Raw genomic sequence first — 15,697 nt, 5'->3', positions numbered from 1 at the left:
TATAGCCGTCGTGTTATTAAGTGAATACTGAAAAGAGTCCTTACAACAATAATATAACATTAATCACAATCAGGCACGCGTAATTCGTAGTCTCCTGACGTAATACAATCTGTCATTGAATAATATTTAAAGCCAGAACCATGTATGCTCAGATCTTTAGAAATTGGTAATGATAAGTAGTCGTGAGTGTGACCTTTTAAGGGGCTACCCCACGCCAATGACCTTCGATCTGAATCTGTTTTCGAATGTTTTTTGTAGCTTATTATTAGTTATTATATTAACAGCAACAGCATTAAGCAATATAGTATCCCATATTTACTTCAAAGTTCATTGTCTTCGGAGATATTTGGCATCAAACTTGAACAATTTTAGGCTAAAAAACTGGTTTTCTGGCCATAACTTTTGTGTTAATTAGTTTAAAATTAAAACCCTGGACACGTTTTTCGAGACGTCAAAGACGAACCCAAATATGTAGATTTCGTACATGTAAGATCCTTCACTGCAAACTAGATACGAAAAAAGTTTTTTTATACAATGTTTAAAAAAATCATAAAAAAAAACAAGTATTCATTTCTTTCAAAAAATAAAAGATTGAAAAACCGATAACCGTTTGTCTTATAATTCTATCTGTAGTGCAAAAAAAGGAGATACGATTCAAAACTTGTCAATAATCGACGAAAAGCTCGGGTAGCCCCTTAAGGGCCAATCGACCATGACAAGCTACCTAATGATTGTACTTATGTACGGTTCGTACAATCCTGTGTGATAGTAAATATGTACCTACTATGTACATATTTTACAACCACAATTTCAGTGTCTAATGGCTTAAATTATAGTGAAATGGGTTCGTTAGTGAAAGAAGGTGAATAAATAGTTAGTCATACATAGACTCCTTACAATAGGGTATTATACTGTATCTAAAATAAATTATTTTACACCATGCATGAAATAAAGCACCAGATAATTATTAGAAAAACACGGTTTACCTTTATTTTGCCGGCAATTTTTATGCAGATTTTCGTTTCACAGAAAATTTTTCAAGTAATTTCAAATCGCAAAATAATCTTTACATAGAATATTTACTTCAAAAAATTTTAATTCGGATTAACTAGGTAGGTTTCACCAAAAATTTAAAACATTAGTTTTGTTTCAAGAACAATTTGTTCATGTTATTTCATTTGACAGAATCATAGATCTGTAGAAAAGTAACTTCTTATAAATACGGTTCACCAAAAATTTATATACAGAATAGTCATTTACTTAGTCGAATTTTATTTATTCAGTCGTTAATTTAACGCAATCTGCTACTGTGGAAGGAATTCGTTTTTAGGGGTTGCCGTTCTAACCTAACCCACTTTTCTAGCAACAGTTCGTTTTCTTGGGGGTCGCAGTTCTAACCTAACCTAACCCACTTTTCTGGCAACAGTTCGTTTTCTTGGTGGTCGCAGTTCTAACCTAACCTAACCCACTTTTCTGGCAACAGTTCGTTTTCTTGGGGGTCGCAGTTCTAACCTAACCTAACCCACTTTTCTGGCAACAGTTCGTTTTCTTGGGGGTCGCAGTTCTAACCTAACCTAACCCACTTTTCCAGCAACGGTTCGTTTTCTTAGGGGTTGCAGCTCTAAAGTAATCTAAACTCCTTTTTTAGCAATTTCAATGAATACTACGAGTATGTGAAAGGTAATTTAGTAAAATAATAATTGTTGAAATTAATATTCTGTGAACTGTAGTGTCGCACAAATAATATTCAATGAATAATAATTCTACAGTCAGTCTTTTAATTTATTTAAAAAATTTTGAATAAATATTCTGAATTTTAATCAAGTTCCAAAATATGTTTCTTTGAAATGAATAATCGAAGAAACAGAATTAGTTGTAACAAAAATGTGCGATTCGATTATTCTATGAATAATTTTCTGTATAATAGTAGGAGAATCCCCCATACATCGGACCTTCACCAATCTGTCTGACGGATAAAACTATGAAAATATGAAAGAAAATATGTTCCTGAACATAAAAAATAGGGTTGCCTAAAGAAATCCGGTCAAGGCTATTTTAAAAAAAATTTTTTCTTCAAATTTCACCGATTTGTCTGACAAACGAAATAAGTTCCAATGGAATGTATAGAACTTGTGCAACATAAATCAACTAGGTTGCCTATCTTTTTCCGGTCACTATTATGTGGTTGCCATGTTTAAACAGGTGCGTTTTTATCGATAATTGCACTCATCTGTCTGACGCTTGAATTATACATCAAAATGTTGGTAATTTTATTGCGAATACAGTGGCATAGGGTTGCCTGCGAAAATCCGGTCACAAATAAGGGTTGCCAGGCTTTTAAGTAAAATAAGAAGGGAAGACTTTTACCGATAACTCATAAACGGCTTAACCTATCAAGTTTGTTTTAATTTTGTTTGAATGAGTTTTTTAAGCACTATTTTTATGATTTTTTTCATATTTTTTTGGATCAATGGTTCAAAAGTTAGAAGGAATACCCGTATTTTGTTCTTTCTAAATTATTATTTCCAAAACGGTTAACTTTATCAAAAAATATTGTTTGCAGACCCCTATTTATTTTTAAAGACCTATCCAACGACACACAACATTATAGGGTTGAAACGATGTAAAAATATTCACACACGTTTTGTGTCTCTTAAAGCTATTATTTCCAAAAATATTCACTTTATCAAAAAATGTTAGGTAGTAGTTAGATAGGTATTTTAAAATAAATAGGGGTCTTAGAATAACATTTTTTGATTAAGTGAATGTTTTCGGAAATAATCGCTTTGAAATAATCAAAATGTACGTGATTTTTTTTTTACCGTTTTAACCCTACAGTGTGGGATGTCGTTGGATAGGTCTTCAAAAATAAATAGGGGTCTGCAAACAATATTTTTTGATAAAGATAAAGATAAGATAAAGATAAAGATCATTTATTTGCATTAAACATTACCAGTTACAAAGATGTTCATAATACATATGGTAGGTTTACATGTTTAACCTCATTTGGTATGCAAAATTGTAACTAAAAACTAAAATTTTACAAATTAATTTAACCTGTGTCAAAAAATTCACTCATACTATAAAAGTTATTGTTGTTAAGCCATTCATATAATTTCTTTTTAAATAAAATAATATTCATAGTGCGGAATTCGATAGGTATTTTGTTATAAACTTTTACACTATTAACCAGACAACTTTTTTCATGTTTTGCTAATCGAGAATGGGCATCAGGTAGTAGTCTGTCTGGGTCTCGACAAGAACGAGGATGACTGTCACATGCTTTTTTAAACATGGACTTGTACTTATGGACAAATATGCACATTTCATATACGTAGAGCGCTGGAAGAGGCAAAAGACCGAGTTTCTTAAATAGTGGTCGGCAGGATTCGTCAGGCCGCATTCTATGTATTGCTCTTAAACATCTTTTTTGTGCGACGAACGCTCGGTTTATGTCAGTGCTATAGCCCCATAATATTAACCCATAGCGTAAGGTTGATTCGACATAGGCATGGTAACAAGAAATTGCAGTTTTAATATTTGTGATTTTACTGATCTGCTTAAGAACATATACATATTTATTTAATCTATTGGTTACACTATCGATTTGCGATTTCCAATCGAGTTTTTCATCAATGAGTACTCCTAAAAATTTGGTTTGTGGTACATTTTCGATGCTTGTGATATCGAGATTATAATTATAATTGTTAAATTGGATATATTTTGATTTGTCTAGGTTAATTTTTAGATTATTAGAATCAAGCCAATGCTTTATTACTTCTATTGTGTTAATTATATCAAGTTCGTGATCTTTAACAGAACTACTTTCCTTATTTGATGTCACTATGATGGAAATATCATCGGCGTATAAGATGCAACGGTGTCTTGTTATATCAGTTATGTCGTTTATGTACAACAAAAATAAAATCGGTCCCAGGACACTTCCTTGGGGAACTCCATATTTGTTGTGTCTAAAATCAGATGAGTAATTAACTAATTCATTATTTTCATTTAATTTACTAATTTGTACGCATTGTAGTCTATTGCTTAAGTATGAGGACATCCACTGAAGTGCCGGCCCTCTGATGCCAAGTCTGTCAAGCTTGGATAATAGTAGGTGATGAGAAACGAAGTCAAAAGCCTTAGACAAATCAAAAAATAGTCCCGTTGTTATACAGTTATTGTTAATATTTGTCAATATAAGCTTAAGCAGAGAAAAGGTAGCCAAAGTAGTCGATTTATTTTTTTGAAAACCAAATTGTTCTTCTTTAATTATATCATATGTTGTACAGTAATCAATAAGTCTTTTAAGCATGCATTTTTCAAAAATTTTGGAAATAATAGGTATTAAAGTTATCGGGCGATAGTTATTAACATCTTCTTTTTTACCTTTTTTAAATAGAGGTTTGACAATGGATATTTTTAGAGCTTCGGGAAAAGTGCCTGATGAAAAAGAAAGATTCATTAAATGCGTTAAGATTGTTGCAGTTTCATTTAAGCTCACCTTTGTAATGTGTGTATTGATTCCATCGTATCCCTCAGAATTTGTTTTGTTTAGTGACAAAACTTCATTTTTTAATTCATTTTCTGATAAAGGTTTTAAGAACATCGAGTTAACCCTTCGATTAATACCTCTATAGATAGAAGGATGGGCATTTGATAATGTATGCGTAGAGTCTATGTAATGGTCATTGAAAATAGATGCAATTACTATGGGATCAGGTACGTCAATGTTATTGTGTTTTATGTGTTCAATCATACCCTGTGCTTTATTGTTGGATATTTGATTTTTGATAACCAACCACGATGCTCTACATTTATTTGAACTATTATTTATAAAGTTAACCGTTTTGGAAATAAAAATTTAGAAAGAACAAAATACGGGTATTCCTTCTAACTTTTGAACCATTGATCCAAAAAATATGAAAAAAATCATAAAAATAGTGCTTAAAAAACTCAATCAAACAAAATTAAAACAAACTTGATAGGTTAAGCCGTTTATGAGTTATCGGTAAAAGTCTTCCCTTCTTATTTTACTTAAAAGCCTGGCAACCCTTATTTGTGACCGGATTTTCGCAGGCAACCCTATGCCACTGTATTCGCAATAAAAGTACCAACATTTTGATGTATAATTCAAGCGTCAGACAGATGAGTGCAATTATCGATAAAAACGCACCTGTTTAAACATGGCAACCACATAATAGTGACCGGAAAAAGATAGGCAACCTAGTTGATTTATGTTGTACAAGTTCTATACTTTCCATTGGAACTTATTTCGTTTGTCAGACAAATCGGTGAAATTTGAAGAAAAAAATTTTTTTTCAAAAAGTAATTAAAAATAGCCTTGACCGAATTTCTTTAGGCAACCCTATTTTTTATGTTCAGGAACATATTTTCTTTCATATTTTCATAGTTTCATCCGTCAGACAGATTGGTGAAGGTCGACCATAGAAACGGGATCGTGGGATCTTAGACCATAACAAAATTCTGCAAAAAAATTGGCGGTAAAATAAGGGTACACCGAAAAACACACATAGGAGTTATTTTTAAACATAAGTTCTATTTAATAAATCGGATAGAAATATAAAAAGTAGGTTAGTTGACCGTGACGTCACGATGTAATGTTTCATATAAATTCGATATTAGCAAATCGTTTTGACAGTTCTAAAAAAGTAACTGATTTGACTAGTAGGAAAATACCCTATTATTTTACTACATTAGTGGCAAGTAGCAAACTAGGGAATAATAAATTAATATTTTACATTGAAGAAGGTTAGGCCCCTTTAGAAAAATAAACGCATGAGTACATAGAATAACGAACACATAGGTAAATTTTATTTATTTACATATTTATTTAATCCTAAATAGTTATCAGGGAAAAGGAAAAAAAGTAAAAACAAAGTTTAACGTGGTCCAACCACTTTGCGTCTATATTGCATGATCAGTCCATAATACTATGCCAAGTCATCGTCAGTCCATCATTATCATCATTACAATCTAAATAGGAGCAGTCTCAGGAAGAGGGTAGCTTCATGGCATTCATTTTGCTTAATTTTTTTTGTATTTTTCTTGAACGCCATTAGCTATTAAAACACATACATACGATGTTCGCTCTGAATTTTGAATCCAGAGTGAATGCGTGTTTCATGTGGAATAAGTAGTTGAAATCACTCGGGTTTAGGCAGCAGGTTTCTCAGAGACGGTTGTACATTCCGAGGCCAAAGAGATGGCCTCGTCGGAAGCAGCCTGGCATGAGAGAGCTGGGAACCTCTTGTAGAGCGCTGCTCGGTATCTGGGATGGCTGTAAGCAGAGAGAAATGGAACTCCATAAGACATTTAAATTTTCATCTACCATGTCTTCAATATTTGTTGTTTAAATTGCAAGTTATGACAACAAATTCTGTAATTCTACTAAAAAGGGAATCTAATAAAGTTCTATAGTAAACTATAGATTTATAGAGTGCTAAAGCACTTCTAGTCTTGCGCCTCATGAATTATTTCAGAAATGAATACTTTGCGGTTGAAGTTACTACTTATTATGTTTATGCATAAAATTGCATGACTTACCTGATACCGTATACAATAGGGTTGTAAACGGCATTAGCCTTGGCGAACAGAGAGCCCCAGATTGTGGCGAGCGGGCTGATGGTGGCGTTTTCGAAGATGCCCGCGTAGTTGATCACTAGGTAGGGCGTCCACGCCATGAACCAGAGCGAGATGGTCATAAGAGCCACCTGAACACAAAAGTCAACTTTTATTTTTACCCCTACCTTTTAAATAAATGACTGGGCAGAACTATTGTATTGATCCAAAATTACTCTTTGCTTCCGACACAAAAATCCGTTCGGTCACTTTGTTCGGTCTGTCCAGTACCTAACCAGCTCCAAGATGGCGCTTTATTTCAATTTGACTAAACGAATCAAACAATACAATACCCATGCGACTAGCTGTCGTGCAAGGAAGGAAACGATGTTGTACCTTAGCTAGCTTGCATTCGGCGCTGGTGTTGGCGGCCTCAGAGGACCTGAGGGAGGCAACATTCATCTTCTTGGCTTGTTCCCTCATGGCTTTCTCGTGCGCAGCCACAGCCTGTATCGATAAAAAATAATCATATTTCATTGATATGAATACAAATACAAAGAACGAAATTTATGATCGTAAGTTTATACAAATTCAGTGTCACCTGCACAATGAAGAAGTATGAGTACACGATGAGAATCAGAGGCGAGAAGTAGACGAACACGGAATAGACCAGGATGTAGCTACGGCTAAGCCAATCTTTGTTCAGGTAATCGGTACCACAGGCGGTCATGTTGCCTTCTGGCACGTACCTGATATCAAAAACAATATTAAATGGTTATCATACAAAGACTTCAAATTGGTAAATTGTCATTTGCGATATAAAAAAAAAGTTTGCCGTATATAAAGAACAGAGATGTGACTTATTTGAAATACTTGTATTTAAAATGCAAATACAAAATGCAAAATACCTATTTTGTATTTAAATACCTTTTAAAGAAAACTATTTTGTATTTTAATTGATTTAGTTTTTGGGACCTATTTTCTATTTTCATAATACAAAATACTTTATAGTAGCTAATGTAGGTAGGAGTTACATCTCTTCTGATGTTACAATCCTGGCAACTCTCTCATTCTTTTAACATGGAACTGTTGAATCTGTTTAGTAACGTCGCACATGACCACAAGCGTAGCGAGTGGTTAAAAAAGTGGAATCTAGAGTGTTGCGAGGCGAGGGTTTCAAGGTACGAGAGGAGAACAAACTTTTCTACCCTGGTGAAACACAAACGAGACGTTTACGTCACACCAACGAGAGGCATTATACTAGCTGTAAAACATTACAAATCTAAATGAATGCTTTTAAAAAATGGCCGTTAAAAACCATCATCCATCCATCCTACCAGTTAATATGAGCAAACAATTAGAAATTTGCACTTTAGATAGAAGACTGATTGACACACTGTTTTCAAAGAATAAAGAGAGTCTTTTCAACTCGGAAATTCCGAGTAAACTTTTTAATTCAGACTAGGTATTCACGGTTCAAAGTACTTTTTATCGCAAAGTATTTGTATTTTTAAAAAGTATTTTGAAAATACCTATTTTGTATTTGAAATACAAATTCAAAAACTATTTTGCATTTGAAATAGTATATTAAGGAAGTATTTGTATTTTGTATTTAAATACTTTTTATAAAGTATTTTTCACATCTCTGATAAAGAACCATCTAATAGACCACTCTCAAACTAGAAAAATAAATCTACGAAGAATTTGTTTGTACCTATTTAAAGTTAATAGTTCACCTGTTCCATCCGAAGAAAGGCGCAACAGTCCAGGCGAGAGAGAACAGCCAGACAAAGGCGATCCTCATAAGGGCACCGTTGTTACTCATGGGCTTAGCCGCGATACCACGAACGATGACATTGTAGCGGTCAAAGGCGATCATCGTCATCGACCAGATGGACGCGCAGCCGAAGAGGGAGCCACAGCAACCGTAAATCTCACAGGCCAGAGGACCTGAAAATATTTCAAATAAACACACGTGTAGCTACGTATTAGTTAACTTGTTATCTTTCCGTTTTCTCTAATTTAATTGATAAACAGAAGAAAATCAAATGTTTATGTTAAAAATTAAAATTGAAAAACTTTAACGATATAAAAAATAAATCATTTATTTACGTACAAGATATATACAGTGGTACTACTAAACGAAATTAATAACTAGCTTAAATCTAAAATAGCCCCTTAAGGCATTGTACCAAGGATACTGGCGGCATTTCCTCGCTGTATCGCAATGCTGATATGTTGTGCGAGGTAGCCGCCAGCTCTTCGGTCACCAGTTACGTCAACCAGACGCTTCACGATTTCTGCGAACAATTTGTGCGCGCTGGGACCCCATGGACCTAGAGTTTCTCACTCCAAATGGTACAAAATAATACTCTCTACCGAGGCTCTTATATTTACATATTACGTTTTTTAAATTTCGGCGCTTTCCGCCGCTCCGCCCGGTTTATTGATATAATATATATTGCTGATATGAAATAATTGTTCAACTCACCTAATACCCATGTCTCGTAGTAGCAATTGATAACCATAGCCGGTGCCATAGAAACCATCATAAAGAAGTCCGAGAAAGCCAAGTTAACCACTAGCAAGTTTGACGGAGTTTTGAGGTTCTGTAATAATTAATCTTATTTTAATTACCTAAATCAGAATAAATAACGAATAGTCAAACATTAAGTGCGGGTAAAAAAGTACCTTTGTGGTTGTGAAAATGTAGATGACCATTCCGTTGCCAGCAATTGAGATGAATCCGAGAACGCCTATAACAAAACCAAGTAGCCCGTGCCACAGTGGGTTCATTGGCGGAAACTGGTACCTGAAAACAATGTATAAGAACGTTAAAATATATCGTGTGAAGCGAGTGAAAACCTTATACAGAGCTGATATGAAACCAAAGAAAAGCTATACTTTACATAAAATATTGAAAAGTAAAATTTAACATTAGTATTCATAGTTTATGATTGTTAGTTCAAAAATGTTTTAGTGAGATGAGGTCCATGTTGTCTTTAAAAAGTTGAACTATTCATTAAATAATCTGGTAACCAATCGTTTAATTCTGGCAGTAAATCGTAGGTCTTTGAATTAAACATCAGAATCAATTCTCATCATTATTATATAAACCATACCAGTGAGCGTCGACCATGTGCAGCATGTCGGGTGTGACCTTGTCGACCACCGTCGTGTTGCCGAAACCCGCGCCATGCGCCCCCCATGACTGGAGCGCAGCCACTCCCGGTCCCATGTCCAGTGAGAGTGACATCTCTGAGTTAAACCTGGAAGTTCAAAGCATTCTTGTACAAAATAATTCATGATCATCGGCATCTTTTAAAAGATAAATATGTTACACTATTTTATTAAATAAAACCTCGTTGTCCTAAGATTATTCAAGTATTTTGGTAGAAGGTTGTTTTATATTGGTAATTGGAGTAAAGCTAGTTTTTATTCGTTCAGACCTACATAGTTGATGCTAAAAATTAATTTTATTGAACCAACCTTCAAATAACTGAAGAGAAAGTCTAGAGCAAGGATAAATGAATTTAGTGCTGATACTGCTGATTGAAACTGGATTGAGTTGAGTACTTATTTTATAAATTCAAAGTAAAACTCATTGTGAAACATATAGGTATATTTTGATGCATGTTTGATTAAGTTTATTTGAACGGGTTCAGCAATTTTTTTTATTATGTTCAGGATACATTTATATTATGAAGACTTACCTGAGTAGTTCCAGATGAAGGATAGTCCTTCCAGGATGGTAATCACTAAAATACTGAAGAAAATCCCTGCACGACCTACTCCAGTCTTCTTTGATGACCAAACCCGAGGAGGATAGGGAGACTACTCGGTGTTGGCTTCTCCTAGCTGCCGTTTTATATGATGGCCAAACAGTATCGAAATTAGGGAGATCGATATTCATAATTAGATTCATCATAAGACGTTACTTAAAGGCTTCCTTAAGGTTAAGAAGGTGCTGTTTTTAGTATGGGTTTTCCATAATCTTTTGCTAATTAATGCTCCTGGCTGTTTTTACGTGGAAAAGTGTGTTCACAGTACGTAATTTTCCTCATAAAATACTATAAATTTTGGTAGAAGTAAGTTCTTAACTTAAAATTTCACACCACCGTTTTTTTTAATCCGTGTTTTAATTCATTTAACTAGGTATCCGTTTAAGCATACATTTTTTTATAAGTGTAAACTTTTGACAACATCTTTTCTTCCTATGAACACTTGTTCTACAAGCTGACATATTTATACCTTCCTTATGAATCCCTGCGGCGGTAGCACGGTTGTATTTTTATCGCCTGTCACGTTCTAACAAGTATGTAAGTGTGAAAGTGACGGACAGTGATAGGCGATAAAAATGGAACCATGTTGCGCCCGCTGGAGTTTAGCGCATGTGATATGCTCAAGTACCTGCATCAAATCAGTGGATGGGTAAGCCATGTCAGGCTTAAAGAAATCCAGAACTATGCTGTGACAAATAAAGGCTACATTTTAATCAAGAAACTTGACTGAAATCTGTTACGAGTAGTTATAATCAATTTGGTATTATTTATATCTGTTATAATCATTGTATGTAATTAATTGGCTGTGGATGGGAGTTAAATATACCAAACAGGATTACAATTTAACTTAAGGTATTCAGTTTTACAGCTATCAATGCTATCATTATTACATATCTATCACCAGCGTAGAAATTCTGTTTATTTTTATTTACTCGATTTTTTTATAAAGTTCGAAGTCAAATCCGTTTTTCCCTATTATCTACTTGGGTATATCCATGACTAGTCTTGCTTGTTCGGGGTTTGAAACATTCCTAACTGATGAATCTCTATGGCATTCAAGTTGAAGCCCAGACCATAGGAATTTAAGCCTCTCGAGGTCAACATCACCGTACAGCATGAGGCATCTGACTCGTGTAACTGTTGTGGTGAAGTGTTATTAAGCAGCTATTTCAGTTAATTAAATTTAGCCACACTTCAGCCGAGACCGCAGGCAAGCACAGATGCCTCACTCTGCAATGGCGACAATTTAAGTGCAGTAATGTGGATTGCTTCACTCTATTCTATTGCGATTAATGTGCTACTAAGTATAGCGCAGGCATATCGACTTCTCGTGAATAAAATATCGGATTCTGTCCTGACGATGCACCATGTGCTAGTAGCTATAGTTTACCATTTTAACTGCACTTATGTAATTATTATTTTTGTGGTTTCGACTCTTATGATTACTCTTACCATACGAGTCTTATGACAGTGACACAATAAACGTCTTATTTAATTAGATTTCCTGTTTAATTCATGCCTTGTAATACTCCTGTAAATCCTGTTTGGCCATTTTATGTTGGTTTTTATACTATACAATGGTGTACGAACAATAAACCGACCAAGTCCCACGTACGTTAATGTGTTCCTGATGGAACATTTCTATAATAGGAATGATAAAGTCGAACTGAGCTAGCTGTTTTCTAACCTGTGCCGGTGCATTGCCCTTGGGTTTGTTTCCTCTGCTAAATGCGGTACGGCACTTACCTTTATACATGCACTATAAAACCGCGATGTTATTGCGATGTCTTGCTGCCAACTGTGCTCGTGCACTTGAATGTTTTGGAAGTCGGTCAGAAGTCTTATTAAGGAATGTATCGATTTATTTTGTCATACATTCGTGCTTAAAGTATGCTATATTTACTTGTAAGTATATTTTATTTGTGTCGAAACGGTAACAGTACCATCGTTTACATTATTATTTATTTAACATTTTGAATCAGGCAACAAGGCCCATATTACAAATACCTTACAGACTAACATATATATGCATTTTATATAAACTTAAAACATTAAACACTATTTAGGCGACAAAACGGCGTGGCTCCGTTGAATCGTCTGGTCTTGTGTCGGATTCGGCAGTTTGCCCCAGTTTGCGGCAGATTATTAATTCGTAAACCTTCTTGCGAAAACATAAGGGCGACCGAAGGTCAGTTAGGTAAAAGTGTTGTTTAGTAGGTGTATATCTAAGCATAAAACCGTTTAGGATTAAAGATTTTTTGTGAGCAAAAATATAATTTCCTATTTATCTACTTATAAATAATTATGTGTTCCGACAAATTGTAAGTACCTACCTCTTCCTAGAGTAATATGCGGTTTTTATTGAATGAAGTAAATTAGTGTCAATGCATGTTCGCAATTGGTTGACAAACACATACGTGTAATAAAGTGAGAGCAATGATTACCTCGAACGCGTCTTAGCTCGCTGTATGACTACAGGGGACGTAGGTACATAAATATGAACATTCTTAAACAACATTTCTTAGCTTCATTTTCTTTCCTCTTATGAGGCATTCCTAGACATATTTCAAAAAGAAAAAAATTGTCTAGTGTTACGTATGAGGTATAGCGGCATAGATTTAGGCTCTTTGTGCATAAATTCCTATTTATACCTACCATTTCTTATATAAGTTATATGTATGTAATTTTTCCGCCACAATTTCTATAGTTAAGTAACGCTTTACCGAATATCTTGTTATTTTATGGAAAATTAAATAATCTTTAATAGAAAAAACGGACTTCACAACAGTTAGAAATGCCATTACAATTATTTACGACCATAGTGCATCTCGATAACAACTTCAGGACACAAACGTGATAATTTATAACAACCTTCCAGACTAATGTCTAGAATCCAGGTACTATTTCAGAAGCATCTGATGTTGCTTGTAAATCGAACCAGTATAGAATATCATAGACTACCTCTCTATTACTTCAATTAAATCCATTAATTGTGGGCTCTAAATAAATTACCTTTGCATTTAACCAAGATTTCATCATTTCAACGATATTCCCACGTCTAACATTATCCAATTCATTGCACAACAGATCAGAAAGTTCTAGATAATAGCTCTATATAAGGCGTCACATAAAAAGGGCTTATAGACGTTGGCCTGCTAAACTCTTATAAGACCGTTTGGTCTGATGTGTGTTGACATAGAAAGCAACGTGATAATGTCACGAGATGATAACGCGATGTATGTTATTAGATTGAGAGCGAAGCGTTCAATATGATGCTGTCATGATTAATATGCAAATAGGAATTAAATGTCTTTAATAATTAAGGTTTGTTGTTACATTCAGCAGGAATATTTGAGCTTGGGTAAAATGTTTGGTTCGTGATTTCCTATAACGGCTGTACACATCAAAATTTAGGTGCAATTTTATCTAGTCCCTAACTATTACAAAGGGTACTACTTACATTACAACCTAGGTTATTTTTATTACCTATTAGCCAATTTATTAAAGTATGTTTTCCAGGTACATTACTATACTATACAAAGGCATTTGCATATTTTTTCTCATTATTTCATGCATGCATAATTTTTTTCCCATCCTAGTCCCATCGTGTTTTCAAATCAATTAAATGCACGTTTTTAGTAGCGATTTATGTTTGAATCGCATACAGGCTTTTGAATTTCATCTCTTCAGTAAATAACACGCGTAAACTACTACTGTAGTCAACTAGTCATTAATCTATCATACTTAACCCTAACTTATTGCGTCTTCTAATTATTGCATTTTTGAAACAGGTTTACTTAATATAAAGATCCATTGTGCCTTGCTTGATTGCTTTATTTACGATTTACGTTATTACCACAACACAACTTGTACACACTAATTGCAAAACGCTTTAGGCAACTTTACCAAAACAAAGATGCGAGCACCGCCATTGGCCTCTTAAAATAAAGAGGCCGTTACACTAGTATTAAAACGTGTTACAAGAAATAACAGTTGGCGTTGTGTAATACCCCTAATACTCATTAAAAGGTAGTCGTTAACTCGGCTTCTCCATTAAGTGTGGTAATGTCTTAGTAGTTTTTATTGTGGGATTCTGAGACATTGCACTCATCTGTGCTCTGTGATTTGTAAGAGTTTTGTAAACATCAAGTACTCGTACACAACATCGTTACTTTTTTAAATAAAGTAAAAGGTTATCTCGGTAACAGTTTTTTTTTTGTTGTTGCAGTTGTTTCTATTATACTTACATGGTTGTCAGTCGTGGTTGTCAGTGTCAGCATTCAAAAACAAAAAATACGGGTATAATTTATGTATATTTATGGTTAGATATGTTTATTAGTTAAATCATAACTATAACAATACCTATCTGTCAATTGTTTCGGTTTTGCCAACGTCTGTTCAATTCACATGTTTATTAATTACGTCGTCTGTCGGATCATCGGATGTTACCACTTAGACAGCCAGTGGTGTGACTTGATGCATAATAATTTTTGTTTTATGTTGTAGGTATCTTAGAACTAATATCCGGTGAACTTTTCGGCTTGGGCTGGTGGAGTGAAAAAAGTTCACCTAATATGACCTCAACTGAAACTGACCAATTGTGCCCTGTTTGTGCACAATTGATCCAAATGTCAAGTGCGAAATGGGACGGTGTGATCGTAGACGTCTCTTTTGTTTATTAAGTGTATTGGGGAACAACGGACGGTCTCAGGATGCGAATTCTTTCTGGCAAAAGCTTTTCTTGTCGTGTTCGTTGGCTCTAATTCTAATAAATCTTCTTTTATTTTCAGGTACGTAACCCGAGTTTACTACGTTGGTATTGTAGGTATGAAACGTCATGAGTAATCAGGTGGAAAACTTCGCGCTTCGTCAACTACTGTTTTCGACAACGTTTAATGTACCTTATTTCCAGTCCAATAGATGTTAGTATTGAGCCTCTACTTTATATTTTTACTTATCTCGTCATGAGCTATGAGCGGTTGACATATTGATCAGATGATTAGATACAAAACACGGGGCTGTGCCTACGCTGCTTTGTATTGTTTTCGTTGGAAATCATGTTGAACTCGGTAGAATGCGCGATAAGCCGTGGACTTCATCATCACTCATTGCCTCTGTAAGATACTAATCGTCACATATATTTACCTACGAGTAAGTACATATAGGTACTTTCTAAAAGTATAGATTCTATACTCAATATTACTACAACTGCAAAGTCTCACGTGGAAACCAGGTGGGTTAGCACGGTCGCGTTTTTATCCCTTGTCACCATGCCTGTCACGTTCTAACAAGTATGTAAGTGCGAAAAGGACGCGCATAGTGATAGTCGATAA

At 34.6% G+C, this 15,697-nt stretch overlaps 1 protein-coding gene across 1 annotated transcript; it reads right to left on the bottom strand.

Moving 5' to 3' along the window:
* Nucleotides 1–5,902: 5,902 nt before the first annotated feature.
* On the bottom strand, nt 5,903–9,838 carry LOC134795636 (ceropsin-like). The gene is made up of 8 exons (XM_063767538.1): nt 9,705–9,838; nt 9,274–9,394; nt 9,074–9,191; nt 8,319–8,532; nt 7,184–7,331; nt 6,979–7,089; nt 6,568–6,734; nt 5,903–6,301 (listed from the first exon to the last, which is right to left on the bottom strand). The coding sequence occupies exons 1-8, from the start codon at nt 9,836–9,838 to the stop codon at nt 6,178–6,180; spliced, it is 1,137 nt and encodes a 378-aa protein (XP_063623608.1). The 3' UTR covers nt 5,903–6,177.
* Between the last annotated feature and the right edge of the window lie 5,859 nt (nt 9,839–15,697).

Source organism: Cydia splendana, chromosome 1 (assembly GCF_910591565.1).
Source record: "Cydia splendana chromosome 1, ilCydSple1.2, whole genome shotgun sequence".
NCBI classification, from domain to species: Eukaryota; Metazoa; Arthropoda; class Insecta; order Lepidoptera; family Tortricidae; genus Cydia; species Cydia splendana.
Note: the sequence above shows the minus strand (reverse complement) of the source record. Positions and strands in the feature narration are given on the sequence as shown.